Below are 15,330 nucleotides of genomic sequence, written 5' to 3' on the forward strand. Positions count from 1 at the left end.
GGGCGGCTGGGCTGTGGGCATTGCTGTGCCAAGCACCACCAGTCCTCACCCTCCCCATCCCAGTTTTGGGGGCACCCTGGGCTGGTGACCACATGCTCCATCCCCAGCAGCTGGGGGGGGTCCCCTCAGCCACTGCGAGGAAGGACAAATCCAAACCCCCTGGATCCCATGTCCAACCTCCCACCGAAGTGCCCAATAACGCTGCTGACAGTGCTAATAAAAAATCAATAACCATTTATTCGATACAGCTGCTTCATACATACAGTACAGGGAGCGCCTCGGCGCTGCTCGGCTGCTCGGAGCTGCTCGGACAGTACTCTCCAACTGAGGATTTGTCAATGATTAACAAAAGAACAGATCGTCACAAATCGGGAGTTTATTATAAGATAGTTTACCGTTAAAACAATTTTATTTTTTGCAAATAAACACTTTTTAATATATATATTTATATATTTATATATATGGTTACAAGTGATAAATTGAAAATTTTTTTCCTTTTTTTTTTTTTTTTTTTTTCTGTTTTAATTTTTTCCCCAAAATACACTTATGCACTAATAACTGGCATCGACGAGAAACATTCGGGTATGCCGTGGGATGGGTGTCACGAGGAGAGAAAGAAAAGAACAAAATGCTCTCAAGGTTCCTGGGGGTGGGAGATGCTCCAGGCTTGGGCAGCTCCATCCACTGTGGCCGGAGCTGGTCTGACACAGCCAACCTCACCAGGACGGGTGTTGGTGCCGAGGGCTCCCCACTTCCCCACAATCCAAGCTTTCCATGAGGTCTTCCCACAGGCTTGCAGTCCGTGCCTTGCTCCCATGGAGGTTTAACCCTTTCCTTGGGGACACAGGTGATGGGATGAGGTGCAGGACCACAGCGTCAGTGCCCAGGATGAAAAAATCCCCAAATCCCACGGGTGATAGGACGGAAGGGGACAGGACAACTCGTCCCCCATCTGGTCCCAAAGCCTCTGCCCGTGCCTCTGGATCAAGGTGGTTTCCCCTCTGGCACTGCCTTGCTGGGAGCACCTGAAGGGGCCCAACCTACTGGCCCCAGCAGTGCCACTGTGGTGTCACTTGGCCCTGCCTGCTCACCTGTTGTGGCACTGGCAGGTGCTGGTGATCCCAGCGTTGCTCTGGAACCTTCCCTGGACAAGCAGGAGAGTAAAGGATGTCTCATGGAGAAGGTGTGTGTGTGTGGGGAACATGTTCCTCTCTGAGTGATGACTAGTGGGGAAAACACCTTTTTGGGGGGAAAAAAAAACCTGAAGATTTCACTTTCTCATAGAAATTCCCTCCTGACTATGGTGCTGCCCTCACTGGGGCTGTGAGTGCTCTGAGGGTGACAGGGACAGCCCCAGCACGAGGACTGCTGCTCCCATAGCCTGCCCTGAGACCCCAGATTGTCCCTGGGGTCCCCTCCAGGCTGGTGTCACTCTGCGAGGCCACTGCAGCTGTCCCTGCTCCTGCCAGACACTCATTATGGAAGCAGAGGTGCATTTTGATCTGAACCTCACGGTGACCCCCTGAGCTGGCCCTTTCCCACGTCTACCCTGCCCTGAGCAGCTCCCAGGGCTCCCCGCCTGTGGAGCACAGTGCTGCCAGTTAATTTAATCAATGAGAAGCCAATTAATTGCATGTAATGAGAACAGTCCCAGCCCATGCCCAAGGGGAGACAGTGAGGAGTGTGTGGTGACCATCCAAGCCAGCAGCCCGGGCCATGCCCAGATCTCCCTTCCCTAGGCCAGGGCATGGAGCTTTCCTGGGGGCTTTCCTCCATGACAGGACATGGTTTTGGGATCCAGAGGCTCCCTCTGCACCCTCACAGAGACTTCAGTGCCAGGCCCACAGCTCTGCCTGTGCTCCCCTTCCTGCTGCTGCCTGTGAGCTGTTCCAAGCTGTCCCACAGCTCCCAAAGCTCTCTCTGTTCCCCAGGGAGGCAGGATCTACCCCAGTGACACCATCCAAACACGATCTGATGAAGTGCAAGCAGTGACCAGGCTGAGCTGCAGTGACTAATTAAGCTTTCTCACTAATTGCCTCCAGGCAGCAATGCTCAGGCAGTTCCCTCTGCCCGAGGCACGTCCCAAATGCAGAGGGTGGATCCAGGAGGACAGAGCAGGAGCCCTGGCTCCCTGAGAAGCCACCCTGGCTTCAGCCACCACTGTCCTCCCTGGAACAACCTGCCAGTGGAGGATGTTAATTGTGACTGAGCTGCTGCTCGGAGCAGGGAAAGATAGGACTGAGGTTTGAATTGATTAAAGCAAAAGCAGAAGGTCCCCCTCTGATGCCTCTTTCCTGGCTCTGCATAGGGGAAAAATCAATTTAAGGTTTTCTGTTGTGCTACTGAGAGGAAACGTGCCCATTTCCCAAGGACCGAGGTAGCCTGGTTTTGTCTGGAGACGGGCACACCCCGGTCCAGGGATGGCTCCCCCGGGCTGGAGCAAGGTGTGATGACAGTGTCAGCACAGGAGCAAAGAAGAGCTCCAGGGAAGAGCACAAGCAGGGATGGCACCACAGGGACCTGCCACCCTGAGGAGGGTGGTCAGGGGCTCAGATGCATCTTTGGAAGCAGAGACTCCTCCTACGGTGGGTCCCAGCCCAAAAGGACAAGGGGAATGTGAGGCGCCTGGGCAGCAACTGGGCTCATCCTACAGCAGGACCCATGATTGTCTCTCGATGCTGCCCCCGTCCCTGTTACACAGCTCCTGTGGCCACAGCTGGGGAACTGAGACTCCATTCCTGCCTCCTGCATGATCGGCACCGTCGGGATGGAGCACAGTGGGACCCTGAATCCCCCTTGGATGCCCCCAGGCCGGGGGGCAGCTCCTTGGCTGCCATCTCCCCCTGACCCCGGCACTGCCATCGTGTCTCTGCCATCGCAGCGCCCCAGGCCCGGCAAACACAGCCCGAGCACCGAGGCACAGCCCCCTCACTGCACCCCCTCCACGGCTGCACCGCCGCTCTCCACGGTGCCCACAGCATTCCCACAACTTTCCATTAAACCCTCCAGCCTGACCAGCTGCAGAGCACCCCTCTCCTGCTCTGCCCGTGCCTGGCACCTCGCAGACAAACCCTGCCGAGCCCTCGGAGCCGCTCCCTGCCCAGCCCCTGCCCCCGGCTGCAGGGAAAGCGCTGCCAACTCCCCCTCACCGCAGCATCCTCTGCCGGACCCCCGGCCCGAGCGGCTCAAACATCTTTGGAAACATCACCCCGGAGCTGGGAGGCCGCCGGACAGCGGGCAGCTCCCCCCGGAGCGGCACGGAGCCGCCGGGGAGGGTCCCTGCCCACGGGACCCCGCTGCTATTGCACTTCTCTTTCGCTCAAGCGTCACCAGGTGGGCGCAGGGGAGGGGAACCACGGGCCGGGGGAGGCAGCGGGGCCCCACCGAGGGCTATGTACATGGGCAGGGGGTGGAGAACGTTCCAGCTTCCTTGATCCTGTTTGTTTTCCAGTGTGAAACAAGGTCCGTGATTTGTTTAAAGTGGTTAACTGGTATTTTCTGTCTCTTTTTTTTTTTCTTTTTTTTTTTTCCTTTCTTTTTGTAAAAAGAGGGTGAGAGGAGGGTGGGGCAAGAGGAGGTGGGATGGGGAGGAGGGGACATAAAACTGGGAGAGACCCCCACCCTGTTACCCTGGGCTGTAAACGAATCCTCGGAGACGAGTCTCTGAGCTGCTCATTTCTCGGGCATCTTGCTGGCTCCTCCCTTCCGCTGGCTCGGGGGCTTGAGGGTGAGCTCGTCCCCCTCGGGGCTGCCCCGGGAGCCTTCCCAGTGCTCGAGGGTTTTCTTGTGATTAGTCTTTGCTGCCACGCTCTCTCTGCCCTTCGGGGACATTTCCGGAGGCCTCTCCTTGGGTTTTCTCCCCCTTTTCTTCCCGTTTGTGCTTTTCTTTTTCTCCTCTTTGCTGGAAGAAAGCTGTTCCCTGTTTTTCTTTTTCCGGCTGGCCTCTGAGGAGGTTCGGAACCAGTTCTGTGTCCGTGGGGTGACACGGGGGTTAGTGACAGTCCTGGGGACAGGCAGCACCAGCACACACACCCCGAGCCTGGCCCACCCCTCAACCCCACTGGCATCACCTCTCTGAGCTCAAACTGCTCAGTGCTGAGCTGCTGCAATGAGCCTGTCAGGGACACACCAAGGGGGACAGGGAAGAACCCTCCAGGCTGACTGGGAGCTGTTTCTCAGCTCTGCTCTTAACAGACATGGATGGATGGATGGATGGATGGATGGATGGATGGAGAGAGACAGCCCAAGGATGCGTGTGCTGGAGCAGGGACCAGCCCAGCCCAGCTCCAGCTGCTTCCTTACCTCCGAGTGAGCCTTGATGATGTGGTACTTGACGCCACTCTCGGAGCTGAACTCCTTCTGGCACAGGAGGCAGCGGTACTTGCCCACTGAGTGTTCCCCCTGCAAGACACAGCAGCTCCTGCAGAGCCCAAAGCGCCTCAAGGGGTGGCCCTCCCCTGGCCCTGACCCTCCCATGACCTCAAAGTGACACAAAATAAACAGGCACAGGTGGCTCAGACACTCATGTCTGAACCACCAGATCTCTGCCAGCCTCAGTGCTGGGCCAGGGGCTCACAGCCACATCCTCTTTCTGAGTTTCAGTCCATGCCACTCGTGCTGCCGCCTGTGTGTCCCCAACATCAGGTGATGGGGCCATTGCCCCGTGTCCTTGCTACAAGCAGATCTGTGATCCCCTGGGATGGAGCCACCATCAGATTTATGTCCCACACTCACCAAATTTTCCTGTTACATTGTCAAAGAGCCAGGGTGAGTGCTGGATTCCTGTCACCAGCGCCCTGGTGGGATGACAGATCTCCTGGCCCTGCTGCAGGTCACGGCACGTGGCAGATAATGTGCTCTCTATTGACGAGGGGGTTATGGATGGGCCCCTCTGGGCCATATATTTCCTCCTTGGGAATTTCTCCATAGCTGTAAATCTTGAGTTAGACAGGTCTCATTTCGGGAGAGGACAGGCCTGGCTTCAGGAATCCTTGTGCAAAATCATGCTGGAGCATCAATCCCCACTGAGGATGGGGTGCTGCCGGGGAGCAGCCTCTGCTCTTGCTAAGGCTCTGTGTGTTGCAACCAGTTCTGCAGGATCTTACAGCAGGAATCACAGACCAGTTCTGAAGGGTTGTGATTTATTCATGCCAAATTTGTTGGCACATGTACTCAAAGTAAATCCTGTCCCCTAAGGGGAAGAATCCTGCTGATGGCAGTGTGGGGGTCGCAGAGCAACTCCACATTGCTGACTCCCAATACCTGGCCCCAGAGGGTGCAGTGCTGTGGTTCATGGAAATGTTCATGCAGATCCTGGCTACTTCCCGTGCATGGAACCAGAAACCAGCCCCATTTTCTCTGAGAGAAGGAGCTGTCCTAGTCTCCTGCGTTTGCTCTTTTATCCTGCATAAATCCAGCTTCTCCTGCCGGATCTCTGCAGCCCATTTTCTAAATGATCTCATTAAGGGCTGCTGTTCCAGCTAGCGCTGGAGGAGTGCAGGGCTTGGTGTTTTTAATAACCACAGGGTATGTATTGGAGCTGCCTCCTGGAAGCTCCATTCAATGGAAGCTGCAGCTGGAAATGTTTCAGGGTATAAAGCTTTAGCAGCTCTTACTTGGTTCCAATTTGAGGGACCTACAGAGAGCTCCTGATTCCTCCCCTGGGGCAGCTGCAGGGCACTGGAGCTCAGGGCTGCTCCATCCATCCAGTGGGAGGGCACTGGTCTCTGCACGGACCAGCTGCCTCTTCCAGACTCAGCTTATCCCAGGAGGCACCGAACCAGCATCCCTCCAGCTGGGCTTCCAGAGGGGCTGTAGGGCTGCCCAAATTGATGGAAGAAGACTCCTGATTCCCACCTGCCTCAGGAAACATTCAGTTTCCAGCACCCAGCTCCTTGGCTCTGAGCTGCTGTGGCTCATGTGTGGTTGTGTGACATGCTGGCCATGCTTAGCCAAGGGCCTGTGAATGATCCGGGGACAGGAGGACACAAGGCAGGAGGACTTAGACCCACAGCAGTGGCTCTAAGTGTATCTGAAGCGCCCCGTGACACTTTGTGTGTCAGAAGTCTGGGCTTGGGTGAGAAGCCTGTGTTGTGGGACCCTTTCTGTGTAACTGGATTAGCAGCTACACCCCCTCCATCCCATCCACTCAGCTCGAGCCTCTCTGCCTCCATCTGCCTGGTGACAACTCACTTGAAGCAGCACTGCCAGCCAGACCTCCAGCAGCCACCATTCTTTAACCTGTGCCATTGTCCCTTGTATTGATCCTTCCAAACCTGCTGGAGGGGGGGGAGAGAGAACCCAACACCAAAGCCACCTCTGAGAAAAGGGTGTAAAAGGCAGGACCTACCTTGTTGCAGTTGGCCAGGTGAGCTTTCAGCCCGGAGACACTGGAATAAATGGCTTCACAGCACTGCAGGAAAAAACAAAGCAGGGTTAGACACGATCCCCCTCATGCCCTGCCTTCCTCTGAGCTGTGGCCAGGAGCCTGCTGAGCCAGCACGGCCACCGGTCCAGGCTGAGCAGTGTGAGGTTAATGCTCTGCGAGGCGCCCAGGGCTCTGGTCACACGTTTCCCATTAGTGCTAATGGGAGTCATGTGGCCACATCCCTCTGCAACGGGCTGAAAAACGTCTCCCCTAAATGTCTCCGTGGAAAACCTACATTTCTGAGCTGTCGGGAGGTCCTGCTGGGCTACAGGAGCTCTTGGAGCCACAGCAGAGGCTTAATGGAGAGGAGAAATCACCCAGGCAGCAGCATGACCAGTTTCTGAGCAACGTCTTTTCCAAGTGCCTGTGTATGACATTAATTAGCCAGCCCGGCTCCCCTGGCCTTGTGGGAACTGCCTCCTTCAGAACTCCCATTAGCAAGGCTTTGTTTGGGACGATAAATCCAGGCTCAGCACCAGGGTGGGGTTCACCTCTCTGTCAGCTCGGGCCAAGGCTGTGTTTCACAGGGAGATGAGGCACACGCACCATGCCCTGAGGCCTGTGATTGTCACAGGGCTTTAAAAAGCTTGGCTTAAATCTATCTTCACCTAACTCTGGGAAAAGCAGGTTCTCTGCATCAAAAGGCAGTGCAGGATGTGCAGTCTTCACCCTGTCAGGATCTTGGGAGCTTCCCAAAGGCAGCTCCAGAACCCAAACTGGGCAATGCTGCACTGTCAGCCCAAGGGTGGCCCTGTCCCCAAGCCTGGTGGCTTGAGCACACAGGGAGGATCACAACGGTGGGACATGCTTTAACCAGACACAGCAGCAAGCTCAGGGAAAGGAGGTGAAATGAGTGTCTGAGCATCACTGTGATTCAGGGGCCCTATAAGATCAATTTTTGGTGGGTTTCTGCCCCAAAAACTCCCCCTTCCTCCTGCAGATGGACACCAGCCAGCCCACAGAAGGACAGACAATCCTTACGTTGTTAGGACAGTTGATGCGGCCCTTCTCCTTCACTTCATTCTTCCAGTTTTCCAGCAGCCTGGGATTGAGCTTTGGAAGCCCTGGCCGGGTGTAATTGAGCTGTGAACAATAGCAGTTGATTAGCAGAGCTGCACACCCCAGCCCAGTCCATGGTCCTGCCTCTTCACATGGGTCTTGCCCTGCTCTGAAGTGAATAGGAGCTGAAAACTACTTGGGAGGCTTCCTGAGATGCCATTCTCCCCCTGGGCACCGCAGAGCAGGGAGGTGGCTCTGCCCACTGCCCTGCCACCCGCGAGGAGTCCCTGGCAAACACGAGAGGAGAGGCTCCAGCTCTCAGGTCCATGCCCACGGGGCCAGGACTGGACCCGACCTTTTCGGTGCATGGTGTCAGCGCAGCCCTTCTGCCGTGTTTTATAACCAGGGGAATAAACAACCCTGCACACTGGGCAGAGGGGCCAGGAGCCTCCATGGCTGCCTTCCATGGATGAATGGGCACAACTCGTTAAACAATGAAAGGCTCTTGTGTCTCTGCCTCTCATTCTGGCAGGGCTGCTCCTTCCAAGTGCTTTTAATTAGCGCTTTATTAGCGACTTTGAGGGTTAGCATAGCAGGCTGGCCTTCCCAACTCCAGTTCTGCCTGTTCAGCACAAGCCAAGGCAGCTGTGGCAGCTCCAGGCACCTCCGGGCCTCCCAGCCACTGTGCCTGGCCCTACCTGCAGGGCTGGTCCCAGCCCGACACTGAGCCACTGTGCCACTGTGCCAAGGTCTGCAGGGGACACCAGGCTGCACGACCACACCAGCACAACTCCCAGCCCAGCCTGGTGAGCTCTGCTAGAGCCAGAGGATGTTGTTTCAGTTCTGAGCCCCAAACCTTCCGAGAGGGAGCAATGCTGGGTGAGCCCACAGATGGCACGGTGCAGGCGTGGGTACCTGAGCACCTGCTACTCTCCATGGGCACCTCTGAGCACAGCACCCAACTGCATCCCTGCATCCATGCTGGATGGAGAGGATGCAGGGCCAAAAGGTGCTTGCGGAGGTGCAAACCCAGGCCAAACGCTCCCTGAGGTCCCGGAGCTGGTGGTCTGGATGCAAAAGGAGGCTGGCTGGATTTCTTTTCCAGCTGTGACTTTTCCTGAACGTGCTGATAAAGCTGCAAATCTGCATTTGGCCAGCTTGCCCCAGCTGTTCCCAAACCTCCCTGCAAAGGGAAGCTTGGGATGTTGAAGGCTCAGATGCCAGCCCCCTCCTTTCCGCTCAAATTGAAGTGATCCATGTGCCCCCGCAGCCTTCCCCTTGGCACGTGGCAGGGCACGGCTGGGTCAGGGAGCACTGGGCTCCATGTGAGGGGCAGGGGCACAGGGCCTTGCGAAACGGCGCTGTGAACACTGCTGAGGACGGATGTGGATGTGGAAAACTCCCCCGAGCCCCAGTGCTGCAATTCTGTCGTGCTTCGCGGCTGGGGGAGATGCCAGCAGAGCTCTTTGAAGCTCTGGGATGGTGCATCCACCAAGAGCTTGGTCCCCAGCCCAGGGAAGGCAATGCCACCTCCAGGGTAGAACACAGGAGTCCCTTTTTGCCATTGATACTGAGAGCCAGGATGCCAAACAGCCTCCATAATTAAAACCCAATCAATCCCATGAATGAGCAAACATTAACGGTAACCGCACACAGCCCCAGCAACAACCTCTCCCTCCGCGTGTCCCCGGGGAGGAGGCGAGGGGGGATGTTCAGAGATGTGGACTCTGCTGCTCTGCTTTCCCACTCCAGAGAAAAATCCCTCCCTGCTCTCCTCCAACAGTCCTGCACAATAACATGCAAATCCCATGTCTTCCCAGGGCGCTGTGGTTCTGGGAATGTCAAAGTCATCTTTATGTCTCTATTAAGAGGGAGCCCCAGGCATGGAATATTTTATATTTTTTTTTCTTTTCCATTTATTTTCCTCAAACAGCCTGTAAGTGAAAATTTTCATGGCCAAATCATTAAACGACTACAACTGGTTTTGGCTACAGCCCATCTCTTCTGAACAGTTGAAGGATGCTGGGCTGGGAAGGTTTGTTTCCTTTGACTGATGGTTTTATTTCATTAACTTTTATATTTCAATCCTCTCTGCTCCCTAGACAGCTCTCCCCTTCCCCAAAATATATCCCAGTAAATGAGAACCATGCAGGATGTCTCAGCCGACAAGCGCCCCTGAAACCTCACCAGGTCCCCAGCACAACGTACAGTTCTACCTTCATCCTGTGGAACTTGTGGGTGATGCTGTGAAGGCAAAATGCACCCAGGGGTGCTGGGCAGCAGCCAGGTCCCACTGGAGGGTCTGCCAAGCAAGGGGAGGAAGGATGGACTCGGCCCCACAGCTGGAGCTGGGATCCGGTTTGGCCCACAGTGCCACGAGTCTGCAGGGCTCAGCCTGGCTCCTGCATTGCAGGGCCATTGTTTGGGGGGACAAACCCAAGCCAGCCTCTTCTGCTTTGGAATTTATCCTGGTTCCTGGATAAAACCTCAAGCCTGGAGATGGCTTTTGCCCTTTAGCTAAACGGATGCCCTTTGCTCCAGATCCCTGGCACCCCATGGCACCTGACTTCACAGGGATGTGCAGACTCCATGGCTGCCCCTACTGACACTGAGACCCGAGCTGTGGGGAGGCAAATGGAGTGTCCATGTGTCCCACAGAAGAGCTCTGCATCCCTCCCTGTGTGGCACAGCTCCTGCCTGGGCTGCAGGAGCCCATCACAACCTGCAGCACCCCGAAGCAGGGAACCCCACCTCAAGCTCTACCAAGAAAGCATCACACTCTGAAACATGCAATATCCACAGCATTTTCTCCCCTTCTGCCTCTCAGATGCCTCTTCCCTCTGCTCAAGGAGGTTATTTCTCATCCCTCACTACATCTCAGGGCCCACTGCCATGAGCTGGGAACCTGCAGCCTCAAGGCTGCTCATGGGCAGGCAACAGCCCCAGCAAAGGCCAGAGGAGGGTCGGCATCATCTTCACGGAGCTTCTGCAGAGGGGATTTTTCCCAGAAAAGCAGCAGGGGTGTGCCCTTCCCCATCTGACATCCCCAGCAAGCGGCTGTTGTGAAACACCCCATCTGTTTCAGCTTATCTGGAGGCAAATAAAGATCGGAGCGAGAAAATAAGACTCCAGTGTATATTTAGAAATGCTGGATTTGGTTAGCAGAGACCGAAGGCAGCGCAGGGCCTGGGATGGAGCAGCAATCGTTTATTCTGATGCCATTGCTTTGGTGTGAAGGAATCCATCCTCCCGGGGAAAGGCGAACGCATCCCACCACAGGCCACCAACGGGATCCAAACCCAGCATCCCTCTCCCCGGCTGGGACCGGCTGCCACGTGGCCACAGAGCAGGGGCTGCAGTGGGGCTGTTCCTGCCGTGAGGCTGAGAACCCCTGTGTCCCATCAGCTTGCGCCTTCCCCTGGGAAAAGGTTTTGCTGCCTGGAAAAGGGATGGGGAGGGGAGGCTTTCTTCATCAGCTTCCTTGAAATCAACACTGACTGCTGGGACCATGGTGGGGAACTGGAGAGTTCAGGGATGGAGCTCGTCCTGTGCTGCAGCAAGTTTGGGTGTGTTCATCCACCTCTGGCTACAGACCCGAGCTGGGAAGCATCTGTCCCTCTGGAATCCTGGAAACCCCTAGGGCTTGCTGAAAAGGTGAAGGAGCAGCTGCAATCTGCTTCTGATCCCTGACATCTCACCTCTCCATGTCCAGTACAGGGCCTGCAGGCCCAGCAGTGTATTCTCAATGGCTGGGCATGACTCAGGGAAGAAGAGGTGGTGGTGTGGTGGCTTTTCTGGGAACTCCATCAGTTCCCAACAGTCCCAGTGCCCTGGTCAAGGTGAACTGGTGTTTATCTTCCTGCTGCTCAAGTGGCTCTGGGCTGTCAGTTCCCTCAGGGAGGGCCACCACACACGCTCGGTGGGGTGGTGGCACGGGGACATGGGGACGCTGCTGGCTGCTCTGAGCCTCCCATGTGGCACAAGGCTGTCCCACAGGCAGTTCTGTTTTGGGGCCGTAATGAGGTCAAATTGGGCACTTGCTGGGAGGTTTCTTTCTACACCCTGAACTGAACCAACTTGTAAAGGCAAAGCAGTCCTGAGCAATGCAAACCGTGGCTGAGCAGAGCAGCCAGAGCGTGCTGAAGTCAGCAAGCTCCCACCAGCCTGCCTGGGCAGAACCTGCCTCCCACCTCCTCCCAGCATCGCTCATCAAGAAAAAATGTCATAGACTGAACAGATTATAAAGTGTTGTCAAGGGAACGTGACAGTCACTGCAAGACGTACCCACAGGCACACGCACGGCTATGTACAGATTCACCCACTACACTGACTTCCTCCAAAATCCATGTGGGATTTCATGCAGGGCCTGAGGTCTCTTGATCCTCCGACTCAAGAGCCTTGTTTTGCCATCTGGGAGCCGATCCAATTCCCCCCTTTACCATCTTTAATGCAAAACTGCTTCTGCCAGCCTCACAGAAATTCTTTGCTTTTTAGCACTGAGATGGGGCTCAGTTAAACTTAAACAATCAAACTCTGAACACAAGAAATGTCTCATTAAAAAAAGCCCACCAGCACTTCATGGAGCAATTACGCCAGTGCTGGGACCTTTACGATGCCTTTGGCAGCCTGAGCATGTGCCCCTGGTCCAGGCCTGGGGTCCTGGCTGCTCCCTCAATTCAAAAAGAAAATACCCAAAGTCATGAGTAAAGGGAACAATTCCAAGTGGAAAGAGAAGAATGCAAGAGCTGAGACAGGAGAGGGGAAAAGAGAGCAGCACACCTCTTCTCCCACAGTATCTGAAATGAAACAGCTACTTTGGGCTTGGTTTTTTAAAGTTATTAATGCATTGCAGCTGAAGTCATCTGGAAACCAACAATGGCAACACCAAGCACTGGGGAAATAAATGTTTGCAAGCAGTTCTGGCCCTGAAATGCCCAGCTCTGCCCCACTGTGGATAGCAGTGCTGCAGCTGGATTCCCTTCTGTGCCAGTGCCACACTGGGATGCCAACGGGGGTAAAGAAACTGCTGGTTTGTTTCTGTGCTGGTTTTCCAGCTGCCCACCACATGCAGACCAGAGGTGAGCTAGGTTTAGCTTCTCTGGGTCTCTGCAGGACCATGGTGGCACTTCTGCTGAGCACACACAGGTGCCAGGACAGCATGGGACAGCCTGTGGGAGCAGGAAGGCATTTTGGTGCAAGCTCTGCTCTCCTGCCACCCCTTTTCCTGGGGTGAGCACCATCACTTCTCCAAGCTGGCTCTGACACTTGGGCTGTTCTCATGGCTTGCGTGGGGTAGGTCCTCTGGGCTGGGACTGTTCACACTGTCCTGATGCCCTCTGATCCTCACTTTCATCTTTGCAATGTGCCCAATATCTTGCCAGAGTGAATTCCAGAGCACTGGACAAGAGATGCCCAACTCTTCAGAGCAGGGAACAGGCCTGGCACCTACCTGCAGAGTCACCTGCTCAGGAAACAGGCTGCACCTCATGCAGAGACTCTGCATGGAGTCCTGGCAAACAAAAAGAACTATTCCCTCTCTTTTTTCCCTTTTACACTGAAAAGGTTTATGATTTACTGCTGCTTCATTCCTTTTACAGTCCAGAAGGAGCATACCTGGAGGGAATTTCAGCTTTAGTACACCCTCAAGGAATAATCATGCCCTCCCACAGGCAGCAGGGGGGTTTGGTTTAATGTGTACTCACTTCAATGCCTACAAACAGCTCAAGCCTTTGGGGCCCTGTGCAAACCCCACAGCATTGAGCCACGAGTGCACTGCTGCTGGAGCTTCGGGGGCTCAGTTCTGTCTCCACTCACTGCCTTCCTCTGCTCCCAGCAGCACTGCCCTGGGATGCTGCAGGCCTTTCACTTCCAGGAAAGCATCTCCCAGAAGTTAAGGAAGAGATGTGGAAGGGAGGGAATTCTGCCTGGGGCATCTTTGCTCTCTGACAGTGCAAGGGAGATGGTTTCAGATCTGATCTGCTCTCTTCATGTGCTCCTCTTGGCTGCCAGCCTCTATTTCCCTGCTCAGCATGGACCAGAAATGACCTCCCACCCCAACACTCTTGAGGCCAGACCTTGATCTCTTCCCAGTGCACCACCTCTTCCTCCAAAGGGCACAGCTGCCTGCTGCTGGGAGCCTCCAGACCACAGCGGCTCAGCCTGTGCTGGGTGGGCTCTTCAGCAATAAATCTGCCATCACAGCTAATTAATTTAAGGCACAGCAAGTGAGACATGTGAGCCCTCAACCAGCTGGGGCCAGGCTAGAATCCTGGAATCTCCGTGTACAGCTGGAGCCAGGCTAGAATCCTGGGATCTCTGTGTGCAGCTAGTGCAAAACCAAAAGGAGAACTAAAGGCTGCTCACCCGCTTTGTTTCAGGCACCAGGTCATCCTTCATCCTCCGTTTGGTCCAGTCCCTGGCCAGCTCATCCTCTGCTATCTCCTGGAGGTGGAAGACAGCTACTTGGGCCGACGTCCGGCGGATGCGGCCGCTCGGGGTCCTCTCAAAATCCTCTACAGGACCAGGCTCCGGCTTCACCTCTGGCTCCTCTGGAGGCTGCAAGAGAGACAGAGTCAGGGAGGGCATGACAAGAGAGCAAGTGAGCTCTCCAGCCCCGGGATGGGGATGGTGGGATTTGGGCTGTGTGTTTCCAGGCTTGCTTTGTGCCTCTGCTTTGGAGCATGGGAGCAAGGGGAGCACCCGCTTCCCTCAGCCCAGCAGCAGCCATAGACTGTGTCCCTCCGTGCTCCCGCGAGGATAAATGTCTCCAGTTACTAGATTTAGGGAGTGATTAGTGTCGGATGCACTGTCACTAGGGATCAACAGAACAGAAAGGGATGCTCCCCAGGGATAGATCCTGCCACCCCAGCACTGGCAAGCAGCCGGCGCTTGTGAGGGAGCGGCCTGAGGTCTGGCTTTCTTTTCCTGCACAGCATAGATGCAGGGTGGGCTGGAGCAAAGCCCTGTGGGCACTGGGGAAAGGGAATGCTGCTGACCACTCCCATAAAACAGCATTTTTGGAGAGGCGGAGGAGGGTGCACCCTGTTCCCCCCAACACTGCATGGTACAACACACATGCACGGTGATTTGAGGGAGAAAACAACACCGGCCCGACGTCTGCACCTGCCTTGCCCGGCCCGGCCCTGCCCGGCTCTGTCCTGCCCACGGGCTCCGCAGCTCTGCAGTCCCCCCCGGGGGGGGATGGCCCCGCTCCTCGGGCTGCCGAGGCGTCCGGGGGGCTCACCGAGGCCGTGTGTTCTGACCGCACGTGATAGTCGTGGCCAGCCTTGGATTTGTACTTCTTGCCACAGTGTGGGCAGCTGAACACGGGCTTGTCGGCCTCGGCAAGCTGCTTGCCACACCGCTTCTGGTGGTACTGGTAGCCCATCAGGCTGGAGAAGTTGGCCACACAACCCTATGGAGATGGGGAGAAGGAGAGGGTTAAGGAGGGCTGGGGCTTCACGTGGCCACGTTGAAAAGGTTGGGGTGCCATTTCTCCAGGGAGGAACATTCCTGAGGAGCCCACTCTGAAGAGCAGCTCTGCCAACCCATCCTGTCCAAGTGCTGGGGAATTTGACAGTTCCCAAAGAACCAGGCGAAGGCACAACAGACAATGCCCTGGAGGGATGGGAGGAGCTGTCCCTGCCCCGGCACTCCCTGCCCCAACACACGGACAGAGCTCTCTGGACAGACACACAGCAGGCAGCGGGAGGGGAAGGCACTGGGGAGGTGCTGCCTGCACGGAGAGCAAAGCACCCGCGAGACAAACCTCTGCCACACGCCTCCCTTACCTGTTCGTGACTTGTCTGCAACCCGCTCGGCTCTGGTTTTGGTGTGGTTTGGTTTGGTTTTACGCTGTGCCCACGACAGGCTGTGCTCCTTCCTGAGCTCAGGAGGCAGAACCT

General features: G+C 55.8%; 1 protein-coding gene across 12 annotated transcripts in view; it reads right to left on the minus strand.

Annotated features, from left to right (window-relative positions):
• Positions 1-217: 217 nt before the first annotated feature.
• ZNF512B (zinc finger protein 512B) overlaps positions 218-15,330 on the minus strand; it is a 30,084-nt gene continuing 14,971 nt past the window's right edge. For 11 of the 12 annotated variants that reach the window (XM_038159028.1, XM_038159022.1, XM_038159021.1 and 8 more), the window contains 6 exons: positions 14,553-14,840; positions 13,790-13,981; positions 7,409-7,510; positions 6,350-6,412; positions 4,303-4,401; positions 218-3,966 (listed from right to left, as the gene is read on the minus strand). In XM_038159028.1, the coding sequence (XP_038014956.1) occupies positions 3,673-3,966; positions 4,303-4,401; positions 6,350-6,412; positions 7,409-7,510; positions 13,790-13,981; positions 14,553-14,840 (1,038 nt within the window). In that variant the 3' untranslated portion in view covers positions 218-3,672. The remainder of the gene's footprint in view (positions 3,967-4,302; positions 4,402-6,349; positions 6,413-7,408; positions 7,511-13,789; positions 13,982-14,552; positions 14,841-15,330) is intronic. The other variant, XM_038159019.1, reaches the window with a different exon arrangement.

This window comes from Motacilla alba, chromosome 20 (assembly GCF_015832195.1).
Source record: "Motacilla alba alba isolate MOTALB_02 chromosome 20, Motacilla_alba_V1.0_pri, whole genome shotgun sequence".
NCBI classification, from domain to species: Eukaryota; Metazoa; Chordata; class Aves; order Passeriformes; family Motacillidae; genus Motacilla; species Motacilla alba.